This window comes from Eumetopias jubatus, unplaced genomic scaffold, assembly GCF_037043125.1.
Source record: "Eumetopias jubatus isolate StellerSeaLion01/CBP00866 unplaced genomic scaffold, mEumJub1_p1.0 scaffold_3, whole genome shotgun sequence".
Taxonomy (NCBI): domain Eukaryota; kingdom Metazoa; phylum Chordata; class Mammalia; order Carnivora; family Otariidae; genus Eumetopias; species Eumetopias jubatus.
In genome coordinates this window covers 124,321,120-124,339,607 of record NW_028274809.1, presented here as the reverse complement: position 1 = coordinate 124,339,607, position 18,488 = coordinate 124,321,120, and the positions used below count along the sequence as shown (strand labels likewise).

The 18,488-nt window shown below is 37.2% G+C and overlaps 1 protein-coding gene across 1 annotated transcript; it reads right to left on the bottom strand.

Annotated features, from left to right (window-relative positions):
- Positions 1–7,878: 7,878 nt before the first annotated feature.
- LOC148164746 (endogenous retrovirus group K member 13-1 Env polyprotein-like) lies at positions 7,879–17,718 on the bottom strand. Its single transcript, XM_088021976.1, has 4 exons — positions 17,625–17,718; positions 15,969–16,076; positions 14,405–15,241; positions 7,879–7,967 (listed from the first exon to the last, which is right to left on the bottom strand). The coding sequence occupies exons 1-4, from the start codon at positions 17,716–17,718 to the stop codon at positions 7,879–7,881; spliced, it is 1,128 nt and encodes a 375-aa protein (XP_087878102.1).
- Positions 17,719–18,488: the final 770 nt, after the last annotated feature.

Below are 18,488 nucleotides of genomic sequence, written 5' to 3'. Positions count from 1 at the left end.
GGCTGCTACCCGACGGGGATGCGCCTCCACTCCCACAGGCCCGCACCACGCCAGCCGAGGCCCCGGCACCGAAATCCAGGTAAATTTGTGATTTCCTTGTACTATTTTATGGAAACCATCATTTCATGCCATGGGAGATGTAATTTATGTAGTATCTTAGTTCTCCACCATATGTTCTCTGTAATTTGATTTTCCAGGTGCCTAAACATCACCACCTTGTTATGAAAACTTGAAATAATGAAGTTTGGTTTTTGTTTATTCATTTGTTTCATTTTTTAGATTTCACATGTAAGTGAAATGATATAGTACTTTTTGTTTACTGTCTGGATTATTTCACTTAGCATAATACCCTCTGGGTCCATCCACATTGTTGTAAATGGCAAGATCTCATTCTTTTTCATGGCTGAGTAGTATTCCACTATGTGTGTGTATAAGTGTGTGTGTGTGTGTATGTATATGTGTGTGTGTATATATATATATATATATATATATATATATATATATACCACCTCTTCTTTATCTTTATCTTCATCTATCAATGGACACTTGGGTTGTTTTTATGTCTTAGCTATTATAAATAATGATGCAATAAGCACTGAGGTGCTTTTATCTTTCCAAATTGTTGTTTTTGTTTTCTTTGGGTGGAATTATTGGATCATAGAGCATTTCTATTTTTATGTTTTTTGAGGAAACTCCATCTTGTTTCCACGGTGGCTGCATCAATTTACATTCCCACCAACAGAGCGTAAGTGTTCCTTTTTCTCCACATTCTTACCCATGCTTGTTATTTCTTGTCTTTTTGATTTTAGCCATTCTATTAGGTGTAAAGTGATATCTCATTTTGACTTTTATTTGCATTTCCCTGATGATTAGTGATGTTAAGCATCTTTTCATATATCTGTTGGTCATCTGTTTGTTGTCTTTGGGAAAATATCTATTTATGTATTCTGCCCATTTTTTACTTGGATTGTTTGGGAGTCTTTTTGATGTTCATGTATAGGTTCTCTTTATATTTTGGACATTAACCCTTTATCAGATATAACACTTGCAAATATCTTTTCCCATTCAGTGGATTGCCTCTTCATTTTGTTGATGGTTTTCTTCACTGTGCAAAAGTTTTTATTTTGATACAGTCCCAATATTCTTTTTTCTATTTCCCTTGCCTGAGAAAAATGTTTCTGCAGTTGATGATAAAAAAATTACTGCTTATGTTTTCTAGAATTTTTATGGTTTCAGGTCTCACGTGTAGGTCTTTAATTCATTTTGAGTTTGTTGTTTTGTATGGTGTGAGGAAGTGGTCCAGTTTCATTCTTTTGCATGTAGTTGTTCTGTTTTCCCAATACCATTTATTGAGGAGACTGTCTTTTCACCATTGTCTATGCCTTGCCTCCTTTGTCACGATTAACTGACCATATGTGCATGGGTTTATTTCTGAGCTCTCTATTCTGTTCCATTTATCTATGTGCCTGTTTTTGTGCACATACCATACTGTTTTGATTACTCCAGCTTTGTAGTATATCTTGAAATCTGGAATTGTGATACCTCCAGTTTTGTTCTTCTTTCTCAAGATTACTTTGACTATTCAGGTCATTTGTGGTTCCACACCAATTTTAATATTGTTTGTTCTATTTCTATGAAAAATGTTGTTGGTATTTTGATAGGGTTTGCAATGGGTAGTATGGAAATTTTAACAATTTTAATTCTTCCAGTTCATGAGCATGGAATTACCTTTCCATCTGTTTGTGTCTTCTTCAATTTCTTGCATCAGTGTTTTGTAGTTTTCAGAATGCAGATCTTTCACCTCTTGGTTAAGTTTATTCCTAGGTATTTTATTCTTTTTGGTACAGTTGAATTGTATTCTTAATTTCTCCTTCTATTACTTTGTTGTTAGTGTGTAGAAACACAACAAATTTCTGTGTATTAATTTTGTATCCTGGAACTCTAATGAATTCACTTATTATATCTGATAGTCTTTTGATGGAGTCGTTAGGATTTTCTATGTATAGTCTCATGTCATCTGCAAATAGTGACAATTTAACTTCATTCTTACCAATATGGATGTCTTCTATTTCTTTTTCTTATCTAATTGCTGTGGCTAGGACTTCCAGTACTATATTGAATAAAAGTGGCAAGAACTGACATATTTGTCTTGCTCCTGAACCTAGAGGAGAAGCTCTCAGTTTTTTACAACTATGATGTTAGCTCTTAGTTTTTCATGTATTGATCTTCATTATGTTGAAGTATGATGTTCCCTCTAAACTCATGTTGTTGAGAGTTTTTATTATAAACATTAATTGAATTTTGTCAAATGATTTTTCTGCATCTATTGAGATGATCGTATGACTTTTATTATTTGTTTTGTTAACGTTATGTGTCACATTGATTTTAAATATTGAACCATCCTTGCTTCCCCAGAATAAATTCCTCTTGGTCGTGATGAATGATCCTATTAATGTTTTATTGAATGTGGTTTGCTAATATTTTGTTGAGGATTTTGTATCTATGTTCATCAGGGATATTGGCCTGTAGTTTTCTTTTTTTGTAGTGTCTTTGTCTGGTTTTGGTTTCAAGGTAATGTAATAGAATATATTTAGAAGCATTCCTTCCTCTTCTATTTTTTGGAATAGCTTGAGGAGAATAGATATTAACTCTTCCTTAAATGTTTGGTAGAATTCACCTGTGAATACATCTGGTTCTAGTCTTTTGTGTGTTTGGAGTTTTTTGATTACCAATTCAATTTCATTACTAGTAACTGTTCAGATTTTCCATTTCTTCTGGATTCAGTTTTGGAAGATTATATGTTTATAGGAATTTATCCATTTTTTCTTGGTTTTCTAATATGTTGGCATATAGTTTTTCATAGTATTCTCATAATCTTTTATGTTTCTGTGGTGTCAACTGTTACTTCTTTTTTTGTTTCTGGTTTTATTTATTTGGGTCCTCTCTTTTTTTAATCTTAATGAGTCTGGCTAAAGGTTATTAATTTTCTTTATTTTTTCAAAGAATCAGCTCTTAGTTTCATTGGTCTTTTCTATTGTTTTTACTCTCTATTTCAATTATTTCATTTATATCTTTATTATTTCCTTGTACTCACCTTGGATTTTGTTTTTTCTTCTTTTTCTAGTTCCTTTAGATACAAGATTAGATGTTTATTTGAGATTTTTCTTGTTTCTTGAGGTAGGCCTGTATTGCTCTAAGTTTCCCCTTTAGAACTGCTTTTGCTGTATCCTAAATATTTTAGAGTGTTATATTTTCATTTTCATTTGTCTCAATGTATTTTTTAATTTCTTCTTTGATATCTTTGTTTACCCATTGGTTATTTAGTAGCATGTTGTTTAACCTTCATATGTTTGTGGGGTTTTTTCTAATGATTGATTTCTGGTTTCATACTGTTGTCATTGGAAAAGATACTTGATATTTCAGGTTTCTTAAATTTATTGAGATTTGTTTTGTGACCTAACATGTGATCTATCCTTGGGAATGTTTTATGGGCACTTGAAAAGAATGCATATTCTGTTGTTTTTGTATGGAATGTTCTATATATATATCTGTCATGTCCATCTGTCAAGTATGTCACGCAAAAACACTCCTTATTGATTTTCTGCCTAATCTATCCATTGATATAAGTGGAGTGTTAAAGTCCCCTAGTATTACCGTCATTTTCTCCTTTATATTTGTTAATATTTGTTATATATATTTAGGTACTCTGATGTTGGGTTCATGGTAATTTACAATCCTCTTGTTGGATTGATCCCTTTATCATTATGTAATACCCTTCTTGGTCTCTTGTCCCAGTCTTTGTTTTAAAGTACTTTTTTCTGATATAAATACTGCTGTGCTGGCTTTTTTTCACTTCCATCTGCATAAAATATCTTTTTCCATCCCTTCACTTTCAGTCTGTATGTGTCTTTAGGTCTGAAGTGAGCCTCTTGTAGGCAGCATACTGATAGGCTTTTTTTTTTTTTTTTTTTTTTGGTAAATCTATTCAGTCACCCTATGTCTTTTGATTGGGGCAACTTAGACCATTTACATTTAAAGTAATTATTGATAGGTACTATTTACTGCCATTTTGTTCATTGTTTCTGATTGTTTTTGTAGTTCATCTCTGTTTATTCTTCTCTTGCTCTTTTTCATTGTAATTGGTAATTTTCTGTAGTGTTATGTTTGGCTTTCTCTTTATTTTTTGTGTATCTGTTATGGGTTTTAGGTTTGGGGTTATCATGAGTCTCATATATAGCATCCTAAGTATAGCAGTCTATATTAAGTTGATGATCATTTTAGTTTGAACACATTCTAAAAGAACTTCTGTTTTTTTTATTATTATGTTATGTTAATCACCATACATTACATCATTAGTTTTTGATGTAGTGTTCCATGATTCATTGTTTGCGTATAACGCCCAGTGCTCCGTGCAGAATGTGTCCTCTTTAATACCTATCACCAGGCTAACCCATCCCCCGACCCCCTCCCCTCTAGAACCCTCAGTACTTCCCCTTCCATATTTTATGTATTATGATCATAGTTTACATCTTTTTGTTAATAATTTTTTATGTCTAATAATGGCCTTTTCCTTTCCACCTAAAGAAGTCTGTTTAATATTTCTTGTAAGGCTGGCTTAGTAGTAATGGATTCTTTTAACTTTTTTTTATTATGTTATGTTAATTACCATACATTACATCATTAGTTTTTGTTTGTTTGTTTTTTAATTTTTTTAATTTTTTTATTGTTATGTTAATCACCATACATTACATCATTAGTTTCTGATGTAGTATTCCATGATTCATTGTTTGTGCATAATACCCAGTGCTTCACGCAGAACGTGCCCTCCTTAATACCCATCACCAGGCTAACCCATCCTCCACCCCCCTCCCCTCTAAACCCTCAGTTTGTTTTTCAGAGTCCATCGTCTCTCATCATTGGTCTACATCATTAGTTTTTGATGTAGTGTTCCATGATTCATTGTTTGCGTATAACACCCAGTGCTCCATTCAGTATGTGCTCTCTTTAATACCCATCACCAGGCTAACCCATCCCTTCACTCCCCTCCCCTCTAGAACCCTCAGTTTGTTTCTCAGAGTCCATAGTCTCTCATGGTTCGTGTCCCCCTCTGATTCCCCCCCTTCATTTTTCCCTTCCTGCTATCTTCTTTTTTTTTTTTTAACATATAATGTATTATTTGTTTCTGAGGTACAGGTCCGTGATTCCTTTAACTTTTGTTTGTTTGATAAACTTTTTATCTCTTCTTCAATTCTGAATGATAACCTTGCCTGGTAAAGTAATCATGGTTGTAGGTTTTTTTCTTTTTTTGTTTTTCTTTTTTTTTTCTTCCAGGATTTTATTTAAATTCAAGTTAGTTAACATATAGTGTAGAGTTGGGTTCAGGGGTAGAATTTAGTGATTCATCACTTACATATAACACCCAGTGCTCATCACAAGACGTGCCCTCCTTCCTTAATGCCCATCACCCATTTAGCCCATCATCCCACCCACCTCCCCTCCAGAAACCCTCAGTTTGTTTTCTATAGTTAAGAGTTTCTTAACTATAGAAAAGTGGTTTGCCTCCCTCTCTGTCTTTATTTTATTTTATTTTTCCTTTGCTTCTCCTATGTCATCTGTTTTGTCCTTAAATTCCACATATGAGTGAAATCATATGGTATTTGACTTTCTCTGACAGACTTATTTCACTTAGCATAATACACTCTAATTCCATCCACATCATTGCAAATGGAAAGATTTCATTCTTTTTGATGGCTGAATAATAGTCCACTTCTAGACTTGAAACAATGGTCTTGTGTATGGTCATTTCTTGTGTAGGCTGTGTGTGCCTGGTTACTTTCTCTGGCTAGCTGGAATTGTGGGTGGCATGGGTTATGGGGCACTCTGACCTGGAGCTGCCCTGGTGGGATGGCTGGAGCTGAAGTGTGCATTGGCCAGGGCAATCCTGTGGTTCTTCATACAGAGGATGTCCTGGCAGGCTAGCCAAAGTAAGTATAAGCTAGGGGTTTTCAGGGCTGTATGTGCAGAGGGTACCCTGAAGGACCACTGAAGCTAAAGTGCTAAAGCTGAAGTGGGTATAATCTGGGATATTCTCGGACTCTCTACACAGATGGTGTCCTTGCAGGTGGCTGGAGGCAAGGCGGGGCACAGGCTGGGGGATCCTGGGGTGTTCTGAGCAGGGATCACCCTGGCAGGACAGTTGTAGCTGAAGTGGGCATAACCTGGGGTAATTCCAGGGCTCTTTGCACAGAGGATGCCCTGGAAGGACAGCTAAAGCTGAAGTTCTTGCAGGTTGGAATGTCCTGGGGCTCTCCACACAGAGGGGAGAACGACAGGACAGCTGAAGCCGAGGAAGGAGCAAGCTGGAATGTCCCAAGATGCTCAGTACAGGGAGTCTCCTGGTGGGGTGTCTAGAGCCAAGGAAGGCATGGGCCAGAGGTTCCCATGGTGCTCTGTGCAGGGGACGCCCTGGTGGGATGTGGCTAACAGCCGAAGCAGGAATCAGCTGGGAAGTCCTGAGGCACTCTTCACCTAGGGGTGCTCCAGCAAGCCATTTGGAAGCCAAAGTGGTACAGGAACTAGAATGTTCCAGGGCGCTTTGTGTTTGTCTCAGTGTAGCATGGCAGCTGGAGCTATAGTGAGTGCTGACCATGGGTTTCTTAGTGTATACCACCCTGGGACTGCCTTGGTGGGATGTCTGGGGCTGGTGTGTTCTAGAGTCCTAGGACTCACTGATGTGGTATGCCAGTTAGGGTGCTCAGATTCTGCTCAAGTCCAAGCCATCAAGATGGAGAGTGAACAAAAATCATGGTACTTGCCAGCCCTTCTGACCCAGAGAGAGTTCCAGGAGCTCCTCCACCGTTTGGCAAGGTTCTAGGGCTAGTTCCTTTGTATTCTAGTTGCTCTTTTGAACTGAGGCTTTTATTTTTCTATGCTCCAGGGCAGACAAATCTGCTTAGGGTTCCTCAGTACTGTCCCTCCTCACTGCAGTTCACTGCACTGGGCGGGGGCTGGCATTCTCTTTGTTGTAGTGTCCATTTTTCTTGCCTTTATATTTTGTGCAGAATCTGTTCAGTCAGCCCTCAGTTCTTCAGGAGGAATTTCTCTGTAAATAGGTGTAGATTTGGTGTATCCGTGGAGGAGATGAGTTCAGGTAAGTAGCCATCTTGGACCAGAATTCTCCTAGACTGGGAGATTTAAACTGACTTATCTTCAAGTTTGCTGATTCTTTTTTCTGCCTGCTCATATCTGTTGTTGAAACCCTCTAGTGAGTTTTTCATATCAGTAATTATACTTTTCAGCTCAAGAATTTTTGGTTGGTTCCTATTTATAATTTCTGTCTCTTCATTGATAATTTCTATTTATTTGTACATTGCTCCCCCGGATTCCATTAGCTCTTTGTGGCTTCCTTTAGTTATTTGAATACATTTAAAACAGTTGCCTCAAAGTCTTTGTCTATCAAGAGTACTGTCTCTGCTTCCATAGGGACCTATCTCCTATTGAGCAAATCCTATCTGTGACTCTAGATTGACCTGTCTCTCCAGATTTCAAGGTGTCAGTTCTTTGCAAACTTGTTGATTTTCAGTTTGCTGACTTTTGTTTGTTTGTTTGTAAGCCTGGATATGATGACTTCTAAGCAACTTGCATGTTGGAGCCAAAACTAGAAGTTTCTTCCCATTCTATTTTGTTTCTTTTTAGTCCCTCCATTTTTTATTTCTCTGTTTTCTATTCTCTGTCTTCCTTTCGGTAACTTGAAAATATTTTGATATTTTGATATCTTATAATGATTTTGAGTAAATCTTTTTGTACCTTTTTTTTATTTCTTGCTCATGTTATTCAGTTATATATACTAACATATGTATTGCATAATACCCATATTTTCTAGTTTCCTAGTTTCTGTGTTTGATGCTTTGACATCTTGGGGCCTTGCTGTTCCTGGATGGACTGCCCTCTCCAGGGCTTGCTAATTCCTAAAGAAAGCAAATGATTCACCTGCACATGTGCCTTTCATATGCAAATGAATCAATCCAGAGCCAAACCTCCCATCACCTCTTTTATCTAACTCTTATACTTCTACACTCCAAACTTATTCTTCTTCACCTTGCTTTTCCCACAGAAGCCATGATAAAGGCTCTTGCTCACATTTTCCCCTCATTTTCTCTGCCTCTTGACCAATGATGGGTATTTCCCATGTGGCCCTGCATGATGTGCCAAGCCTCCTGTTTCTAGGGATCTGTAAGTATAAAAACTTCTTTCATGACATTCATGTCCATGCCTATGTATGTGTCTTACCATACCTGATTAAAACAAATCCTGGGTACCTTTAAAACAATGGTCTGCTAGTGTTGACATTTACCAGTTAGAATGCAGTTAGATCCCTATCTGTTTTTACATCCCTTTAACTGTTCCCATTTATATAATGTGTCTCAAGTATTTCCTCTACATACATTTAAAACCACCCAGACATTACTGTAATTTTGGTTTTAACCATCAAATATCATTTAGAAAACTCAGTAGGAAAATTACCCATATATTTACTCTTTCTATTATTCTTTCATCCTTTCTGGTATGGTAAGAGTCCTTCTATCATCATTTCCTTTCTGTTTAGAGAACTTCCTTTAGCCACTCTTCTCTCAGCATTTGAGAAATGTTGTATCACTTCCTTCTGTTCCCCATGATGGTTAACAAGAACTTGCAGTCATTCAAATAGTTTTTCTATAAAAGTAGAAGTCATTTCTTCAAGATTAACTGTGATGTATTTTGACCTATGATTCTTTGGGTATGTCCTGTTTTGGATTTGCTCAGTTTCTTGAATCTGTAGTTTTATGTGTTCTGCCAATTTGGGAAATTTTCATCCGGTGTTTCTTTGAATACTTTTTTTTAATTTCTCCCTCTTTTTTTGCTTCTTCTGGGACTCCTCTCACAAAAAAAAAAAAAAAAAAAAATGTTTGATCTTGTGCTATAATCCAACAGGTGAAGCTCAATTCATCTTTTCTTTCTTTTTTCTTTTTAATGTATTTTATTTCTGTTGTTAACATTGGGTAATTTCTGATATTTCTAATATTGTTCTACCTTTATGTTCACTGATTCTTTCTTTCCCTTTATTCTGCTTTTGAGCCCATCCACTGCGTTTTTTGCTTTACTTATATTTTTCAGTTTTAAAATTTTTATTTGGTTATATTTAGTATCTTTTATTTCTTTCATAAGACTATTTTTTTTTCATTTGTTTCAAGAATATTCACAATTGCTCATGAAAACATTTCTATAATAACAGCTTTAGAAATCTTTGGAAGATAATTCTAAAATTCCTGTCATCTTGTTTGCATGTATTAGTTGGGTGTTTTTGTTTTTTGTTTTTTGTTTTCCTAATTCAAGTTTAGATTTCCTGATTCTTTGTATGACAGACTAGTGATGTTTCCACTGAAATCTGGATATTTTAATATTATGATATTTTAGGTATTTTTAAACCTTCCATTTTAGCTGGCTCTCTCTGTAAAATTCTGGCAAGAAAAGAGGGGAAAGGCGATCCTGCTGCATTACTGCCAGGTGGGGTAGAAGTCTAGGTTCCCTACTTGACTTCTGTTGACACAAAGAGGTGAGAATCTTCTAATTACTGCTGACAAAGGGTGGGAACTTGTACTCCCTGAAGAGTCTTCACTGATGTCACTCTCACTGAGGTTAAGAGTCTCATTTCTGCTCCCCACTTGGCCTCCACTTACATCACAGAGGAATGGGTTTTGGTGAAAATCCTCACTCTCTACTAGGCCTCCCCTAACATTATCCCTGTGTGTAGGAGAGGAGGAGCTTCCTTACTTCTGTGTGAAAATGGAATTCCAGCCTCCCCACAGTGTTTTCCACACACTGTGGGGCTGAGGGGGGCCTTCATACCATATACTGGAGATGAAAATCCCAGCTTCATACTTAGCTTTCTCTGATGGCACCCCACAGTGAGGGTGTTTTGGGGCATCTCATTACAGCATGACAAGGATGGAAGTCTGGGTTCCTTACTCTGCCTTTGTGGGCAAGGATGAGAGTGGGTCTCTGCCATTCTGACAGGTGTGAGATGATACCTCATGTAGCTTTGATTTGCATTTCCCTGATGATAAGTGATAATGAGCATCTTCTCATGTGTCTGTTGGTCATCTGTATGTCTTCTTTGGAGACATGTCTGTTCGTGTCTTCTGCCCATTTTTAAATTGGATTATTTGCTTTTGGGGTGTTCAGTTTTATATGTTCTTTATAGATTTTGGATACTAACCCTTTATCAGATATGTCATTTGCAAATATCTTCTCCCATTCCCTAGGTTACTTTTTAGTTTTGTTAATTATTTCCTTCACTGTGAAGAAGCTTTTTATTTTGATGTAGTCCCTATCGTTCATTTTTGCTTTTGTTTCCCTTGTCTTGGGAGACCTATCTAGAAAAGAAGTTACTATGGCTGATGTCAGAGAAGTTACTGTCTGTGTTCTCCTCTAGGATTTGGATGGTTTCCTGACTCACATTGAGGTCTTTCATCCATTTTAAATTTATTTTTGTGGATGGTATAAAAAAGGGGTCCAGTTTCATTCTTTTGCATATGGCTGTCCAGTTTTCCCAGCACCATTTGTTGAAGAGACTGTATTTTTCCCATTGGATATTCTTTCCTGCTTTGTCAAAGATTACTTGACCATATAATTGTGGGTTTATTTCTGGGTTTTCTGTTCTGTTCCATTGGTCTATTTTTTGTGCCAGTACCATACTGTTTTGATTATGACAGCTTTGTAATATAACTTGAAGTCCAGAATTGTGATGTTTCCAGCTTTGTTTTCTTTTTCCAGAATGCTTTGGCTATTTGGGGTCTTTTGTGGTTCATTTCAAATCTTAGGACTATCTGCTCTAGTTCTGTGAGAAATGCTGTTGGTATTTTGATAAGGATTGTATTAAATATGTAGAATTTTTGGGTAGTATAGAAATTTTAACTATATTTGTTCTTGCAATCCATGAGCATGGAATGTCTTTACATTTCTTTGTGTCTTCTTCAATTCCCCTTCATCAGTGTTCTATAGTTTTCAGAGTACAGGTCATTCACCTCTTTGGCTAGGTTTATTTCCAGGCATCTCATTATTTCTGGTGCAATTATAAATGGGGTTGTTTTCTTAATTTCTCTTTCTGCTGTTTAATTACTGGTGTATAGAAATACAACAAATTTCTGTCACTGATTTTATTGCCTGCAACTTTAATGAATTTATCAGTTCTAGCAGCTTTTTTGGTGGAATCTTTCAGGTTTTCTATATGTCATTTGTAAATAGTGGAAGTTTTACTTCTTCCATACTGATTTGGATGCCTTTTATTTCTTCTTATTTGTTTGCCATGGCTCAGACTTCTAGTACTATGTTGAATAAAAGTGATAGTAGACATCCTTGTATTGTTCTTAACCTTAGGGGAAAGGCTCTAGGTTTTTCCCCATTAAGGATGATGTTAGCTGTGGGATTTTCATATATGGACTTTATTATGTTGAGGTATGTTCCCTCTACCTACTTTGTTGATGGCTTTTATCATGAATGGATGTTGTACTTTGTCAAATGCTTTTTCTGAGTCTATTGAAAAGATCATATGGTTCTCCTTTTTCTTATTTATGTGATATATCACATTGGTTGATTTGTGGATATTGCAACCCAGGAATAAATCCCACTTGGTCATGGTGAATGATTTTTTAAATGTACTATTGGATTCATTTTGCTAGTTTTTTGCAAATTCATTTTGTTGAGGATTTTTGCATCTGTGTTCATCAGAGATATTGGACGTAGTTCTCTTTTTCTTATAGTATTTTTATCTGGTTTTGGTGTCAAGGGAATGCTGGTATCATAGAATGAAATTGGAAGTTTTCCTTCCTTTTCTATTTTTTGGAGTAGTTTGAGTTCAAGAAGAACTATTAACTTTTAAATGTTTGGTAGAATTTGCCTGTGAAGCCATCTGGTCCTAGACTTTTGTTTATTGGGAGATTTTGATTACTGATTCAATTTCTTTGCTGGTTATTGGTCTGTTCAAATTTTGTTTCTTCCTGTTTCAATTTTAGTAGGTTATATGTTTCTAGGAATTTATCCATTTCTTCTAAGTTGTCCAATTTGTTAGCCATATAGTTTTTTATAATATTCTCTTAAAATTGTTTATATTTATGTGGTATTTTTTATTTCTCCTCTCTCATTTGTGATTTTATTCATTCGGGTCCATTCTCTTTTGTTCTTGGTAAGTCTGGCTAGAGGTTTATCAACTTTATTGCTTTTTTTCAAAGAAATAGTTTCTGGTTTCATTGATCTGTTCTATTATTCTTCTGGTTTCTATATCATTTGTTTCTGCTCTAATCTTTATTATTTCCTTCTTTCTGCTGGTTTTAAGTTTTGTTTATTGTTCTTTTTCTAATTCCTTTAGGATAAGTTTAGGTTGTTTATTTGAGATTTTTCTTGCTTCTTGAGGTTGGCCTATATTGCTATAAACTTTCCTCTTAGAACCACTTTTGCTGAATCCCAAAGGTTTTGGGCTGTTGTGTTTTCATTTTTATTTGTTTCCATGTACTTTTTTATTTCTTATTTTATTTCCTGGTTGACTCACTCATCGTTCAGCAGCATGTTATTTAACTTCCATATATTTGTGGTCTTTCCAGATTTTTCCTTGTGGATGACTTCTAGTTTCATAACATTGTGGTCAGAAAAGATGCATGGCAGCACTTTGATCTTGAATTTGTCAAGGATTGTTTTGTGGGCCAATATATGATCTCTTCTGGAGAATGTTCCATATGCACTTGAAAAGAATATGTAGTCTGCTATTTTAGGTTGGAATGTTCTGAATGTGTCTGTTAAATCCATCTGGTCCTGTGTGTCATTCAAAGCCATTGTTTCCTTATTGATACTCTGTTTAGATGATGTAAGTGGGGTATTAAAATCCCCTACTATTATTGTATTATTATTGATTAGTTCCTTTATGTTTGTTATTAACTGTTTTATGTGTTTGGGTGCTCCCATGTTGGGTCCATAAATATTTACAGTTGTTATTTCTTCTTGTTGGATTGTCCCCTTTATTATTATATAGTGTCCTTCATTGTCCCTTTATCTTACAGTCTTTGTTTTAAAGTCTTTGTTTTAAAGTCTGTTTTGTCTAAGTATTGCTACTCTAACTTTCTTTTGACATCCGTTTGTGTGATGACTGTTTCTCCATCCCCTCCCTTTCAATCTGCAGGTTGTCTTTAGGTCTAAAATGAGTCTCTTGTAAGCAGCGTATAGATGAGTCTTGTTTTTTTTTTTATCCATTCTGTCACCCTGTGTCTTTTGATTGGTTTGTTTAGTCCATTTACATTGAAAGTAGTTATTGATAGATGTGTATTTATTGCCATTTTATTACTAGTTTTGTGGTTGTTTTTGAATATTTTCTCTGATCTTGTCTTGTCTTGCTGTCTTTCATGGTTTGCTGGTTTCCTTTAGTGATATATTTGGATATATTTCTCTTTATTCTTTGCGTATCTATCAGTGGTTTTTGATTTGTAGTTACCATTAAGTTTGTATGTAACATCTTCTGCATATAGCAGTCTATATTAAATTGATGTTCATTTAACTTGGAAACCATTTTTTACTCCTCTCCTCCCCACATTTTAGGTATATGGTGTCATATTTTACATTCTTTTACTTTGTGAGTTCCTTGACTGTTTTATTCCAAAATATTCATTTTTACTGATTTTGTGTTTCCTTCCTTCATACTGTCCTTTTTGGCCTTTCCTTTCAGAGTGCACTTTAATATTTCTTGCAGGGGTGGTTTAGTGGTCATGAACTGTCAACGTCTAGTGCGTTGGGGTCCCTGGGTAAGGGTTGCGAAGGAACCAGGACACAGGGGATGCAGAGCAAAGGCAGCACTTGCAACTGCATGCTGTCGTTTATTTCCCACACGGCTATATACTTGCAGCAATCAGATAAACATAACAATGTGTACTTTCAGTACATAATGGGATTAAACTAACATCCTTGAAGAAAGATACATTAAAGAATTCTCTCAGCCACCCTTCCTCTGGAGACAGCATGTTCTTGTCTTACGAAGGAACACCTCTAATCTAGGCAAGAGCCACTTCCTGCTGATCCAGGCATTCAGAACTTGCAACATGAGATAAGGGGAAGAGAACATTTTCTCTTCCTGGCCCAGGCCTGCCTGGCAGTCCTTAACCTCACTGCAGTCCTCAATGACCCTGGCCTGCAAGGGGCCTACAAGCCTATGCCATCTCAATTCCCTCCTTTTTCTTTTGTTTTAATAAAACTGCCTTCCAGAGGGTGGCCACAGAATTCTGTGATGGCTTTAAATAGCAGAGATGTAACAGCATGAAGCATAAGATAATAACCAGTAGTACGAACCCCATTCCTCCTGCAGTGTGCCCCAAACTCTGAATAATACCTTTAGGATCCAGTCCCTCAAGTTGTTTAAGGAATAAATCGGCCAACGTGGCAGCATCTTCAGTCTCAAAGGGTCTACCAAACACTTCCTGAATATTTGTATGTAAATTATTAATCATGTCAGTCGCTGACGAGTTACCTTCTAAGTATCTTTGGATGATGCTCCAATCATGCTGTGACTCATTGTATCTTAAATTGGTAACACAAAAGTTTGTGGAATTCCAATCGCAACGCAGCCAAATTTGCCTCTCTAGCGTCAAGACCTTCTTTCCTAACCAACTCACAGTCTGTCTAAGGACATCTATTTGTGTTTGTAAGCGAGTATCAATCATAGTTTGTGAAAGCCAAAGATCCCGAGAGTCACGGTGCCAATTTTCCACAAAATGTTTAGTTTGTAAAGATGTATGTAATGCTATACCTGACACCGCGGCTAACGTGGTAACTGTGATTAGACTTAAAATAATGGCCACAACAATGCCAACAAGACGTTTCGTGCATTTTAACACCTTCTTGAAAAATTCTAAAACCAAGGCGTCTACGGGATTTTGCGCCCACGGTCGTTCTAAATTTACCGGAAGCCAAATATGAGAACATTGTTGCAAAATCATAAGAGAATATTCTGGCTTAAATTCTATAGAACTATTAACACAAGAGTATAATCGGCATTTGATACAGTTAATTCCATTATCAAAGCTAAAATTCCCTATCAGAAACAAATATGGTAAAGGCACACATGCAGTCACATTCATTTCTTTAAACATGGTGAAGTTATAAGTTGATGCAGAATTTGCTGTGCCAGAAAAAGCTCCATTGTACATTCGAACAGTCTTAAGCGCAGCTGCAATTTTCCATAAGTGCGTTTGAATATGATCAGGAAATTTCTGATGTGATATACGAGGGTCTGCGATGCCGCCATCTCCCCAGGCCATCAATTGATAATTCACCATTGACTCATTCCATTGGCTCCGCGGCAGTATCATTTGTCGCCTCGGCTGAAGATGATACAGTAAGTAAGGCACACATAGCCAAAAATAAATTTTCAGGTGTGCCATGGCTTGTAACGGAAGCTCATCCTGGTCCGGATTCCCCATCCATCGTCTGGCGGGATACGGTGCCGTTCGAATTGGTCCTCGACCGGATCCATCTCGCGGGGAGCCAGGAACAGGTCCGTCCATCCTCTGTGGAGACATAAGCATAACCCTTCCCTCTATAAAGTAATAGCCCTGGTTGCCACTCTGCATCTGCAGCCGGTTTAAACCATATATATTCATTTAACGGAGGAGGAGCAGCCTCTCCCTCTATGAAATGCTTTTCTGCTCGGGAAAGGATATCTCCCTGCGGAAGATTCAAGAAATTTAGTGTAAATAGTGCCTGTATCAAAATAGAACGCGCATTAGATTGAGTAAATGATAATATATGATCCTTTTTCCTCCTTTTTAATTTTTTAATTTGCAACTTTAAGGTACTATGCGCACGTTCCACAATAGCCTGTCCTTGAGGGTTGTACTCAATGCCTGTTTTATGCATTATACTATATTGTTTACAAAAGGCTTGGAATTTCTTACTTCCATACGCAGGTCCATTGTCCGTCTTAATAATGGATGGCAAACCCATCACAGCAAAAGTTTCTAACAGATGCGTAATTACATGTTGTGCAGTTTCACCAACTTGTGCTGTAGCCCACATAAATTGAGAATATGTATCTATTACCACATGTACATAAGATAATCGACCAAACTGCCACATGAGTAACATCCATTTGCCAAAGTTCATTGGCATATGTTCCTCAGGGATTTACCCCAGCTTTTATAGTGCGCAGATGTAAAGGTCTACAGATTGGACATTGCTTCACGATATGTTTTGCCTGACAGTATGGAATTTTATATTGAACATGTAACCTTCCGGCATTGGTGTGTAGTAAATTATGTTCCTCCTCCGCAGATGCAAAGGACACCAAGGCATCCACCTGAGCATTACCATGTGTCAATGAACCAGGAAGATTAGTATGGGAACGAATATGAGTCACATAAATACGAGCATTCCGATTCCTTAATAAGGTTTGTAAGAGTAAAAATAGGCCAAGTAAGTTGGACTTATGTGAATGCACAACAGCAGTGTATATATTTTTAAGGACTCCTACAGCGTAAGCAGAATCAGCGATGATATTTACAGCAGAGGGAAAATCCTTTAACACCTGAGTAATGGCGAACAATTCATTTTGCTGAACTGAATCAAAGTCTGTATACTGAACCCAATATTTAGTAGGGGTCCAGTAAGCACTTTTAGTTTTTGAACCGTCAGTAGAGACTGTGGGTGCATCAATTAGGGGTTGATTACTGATGATATCTTGAATAACAAACTCTTGTTTACGAAAACAGTCCCATAACTTTCCTTTGGGAAAATGATAATCAATTTGACCAACATACCCCGCAAGAGCAATTTGTAGTTCTTCCATATTTCGTAACAAAAATGAAAATTGATCCTTGGACAAGGGGATAATAATGTCCATAATATCACAACCAGTTATGGTTATAGCCCTATCTCGAGCTTGTTCTATCAAATATGCTATTTGAATACCATATGGCATAATATTTTTTGAAAAATGATGTTTAGTATAGATCCATTCAATGGGCAACTCATTTTGACCTAGTATAGCCGTGGGATATTGCCATGTATTAAGGATGTATAATTTTAAAGGTAATGAGGGATCAATCCGGGTCAAGAAAGCAGATTTGATTTTTTTCCTCTACAATTTCTTTTTAGGTGTCCTAATTGACCACAACCAAAACACTTCATGTTATCTAGCTGCTTAGATTGTAGGGAATGCCAAGTAGTGGCCATGGTTTCAGCAAACAACTGCATCTTTCGACTTTCTGATGTTACATCCTTACAGGCCTTCATGAAGGTATTAATGTCTCCTGTATCCTTAATGGGTAATATAACTCTCTTACAATCCTCGTTAGCATTCTCATATGCTAGCAACTTCAACAGTTGTTGTCTAGCCTCTTCTCCAATAACAGTTCTTTCCAAAGTTAGTTTTAATCGTGACAAGAACTCAACATAAGGCTCATTAGTCTTTTGAATAACTTTAGTCCATGATCCATAGTGCTCCCCTGTTGGCCGGATACGTTCCCAAGCCTCTAAACCTATCTCCCGCAATTGCTCATGAATTTCTTCAGGGGTATTAACCTGAGCAGCAATATCAGAATATTGACCTATACCTGCCAACATTTGGTAAGTTATGGCCTGTATCCGAGGATTGGGATTTAGAGCGTTCTGGCGAGCACGATCCATACAAACCTCAGAAAACCACATCTGCCACTGCAGATACTCAGGCTCTTTCAGAAGGGCTCTACAAAGGACCCTCCAATCTTCAGGAGAGAAGTTATTATAATGTCGAGCTAATCCATTAACTAGCTCCTTAACATAATGCGACTGTGGTCCAAATAGAGACACTGCCTTTTTCAAGTGACCAATGTCCTCTATTCCGATACCTTCATAATATGGTGCTTGTGCTACTCCCTGGACCGGGGGAGGCCTAATGACAGGAAAAGCAAAGACAGAATTACCAGCCTCACTTTCATCATCGCTATCTCCTAGCGCATCAAGCTCAGCTAAAGCAGCAGAAAGGAAAGGATTTTTGGGAGAGAAAACTGGTGCGGATGGCAGAGGCGGAGCGGAGGGCTTTTTAGAGGACTTCTTAGATCCCTCCGCCATAGCCATAACCCGCTGAAAAACCTTAACAGTGATGCCATAGACAGCAAGTGAATGCTTCAGCATTCGAACATAAGGAGTAGAAGTTCCTTGTCCCATAACCCTGTACTTACTCAAGTTACTCACCCTTCCTGAACGTCCTTCAGGGTCCCTGTTCGGGCGCCAATTGTCAACGTCTAGTGCGTTGGGGTCCCTGGGTAAGGGTTGCGAAAGAACCAGGACACAGGGGATGCAGAGCAAAGGCAGCACTTGCAACTGCATGCTGTCGTTTATTTCCCACACGGCTATATACTTGCAGCAATCAGATAAACATAACAATGTGTACTTTCAGTACATAATGGGATTAAACTAACATCCTTGAAGAAAGATAC

Bases quoted from the DNA above. Each gene is read 5' to 3' on its own strand.
- LOC148164746 (XM_088021976.1), bottom strand. From the start codon at position 17,718: ATGTGGTTTTCTGAGGTTTGTATGGATCGTGCTCGCCAGAACGCTCTA. The intron at 15,242-15,968 runs GTAAGAAATTCC...GGAAAATTGCAG, and splicing joins CAATGGACCTGCGTATGGAA to CTGCGCTTAAGACTGTTCGA. The intron at 7,968-14,404 runs GTATTATTCAGA...TGCTTTCTTTAG, and splicing joins TGAGGGACTGGATCCTAAAG to GAATTAGCAAGCCCTGGAGA.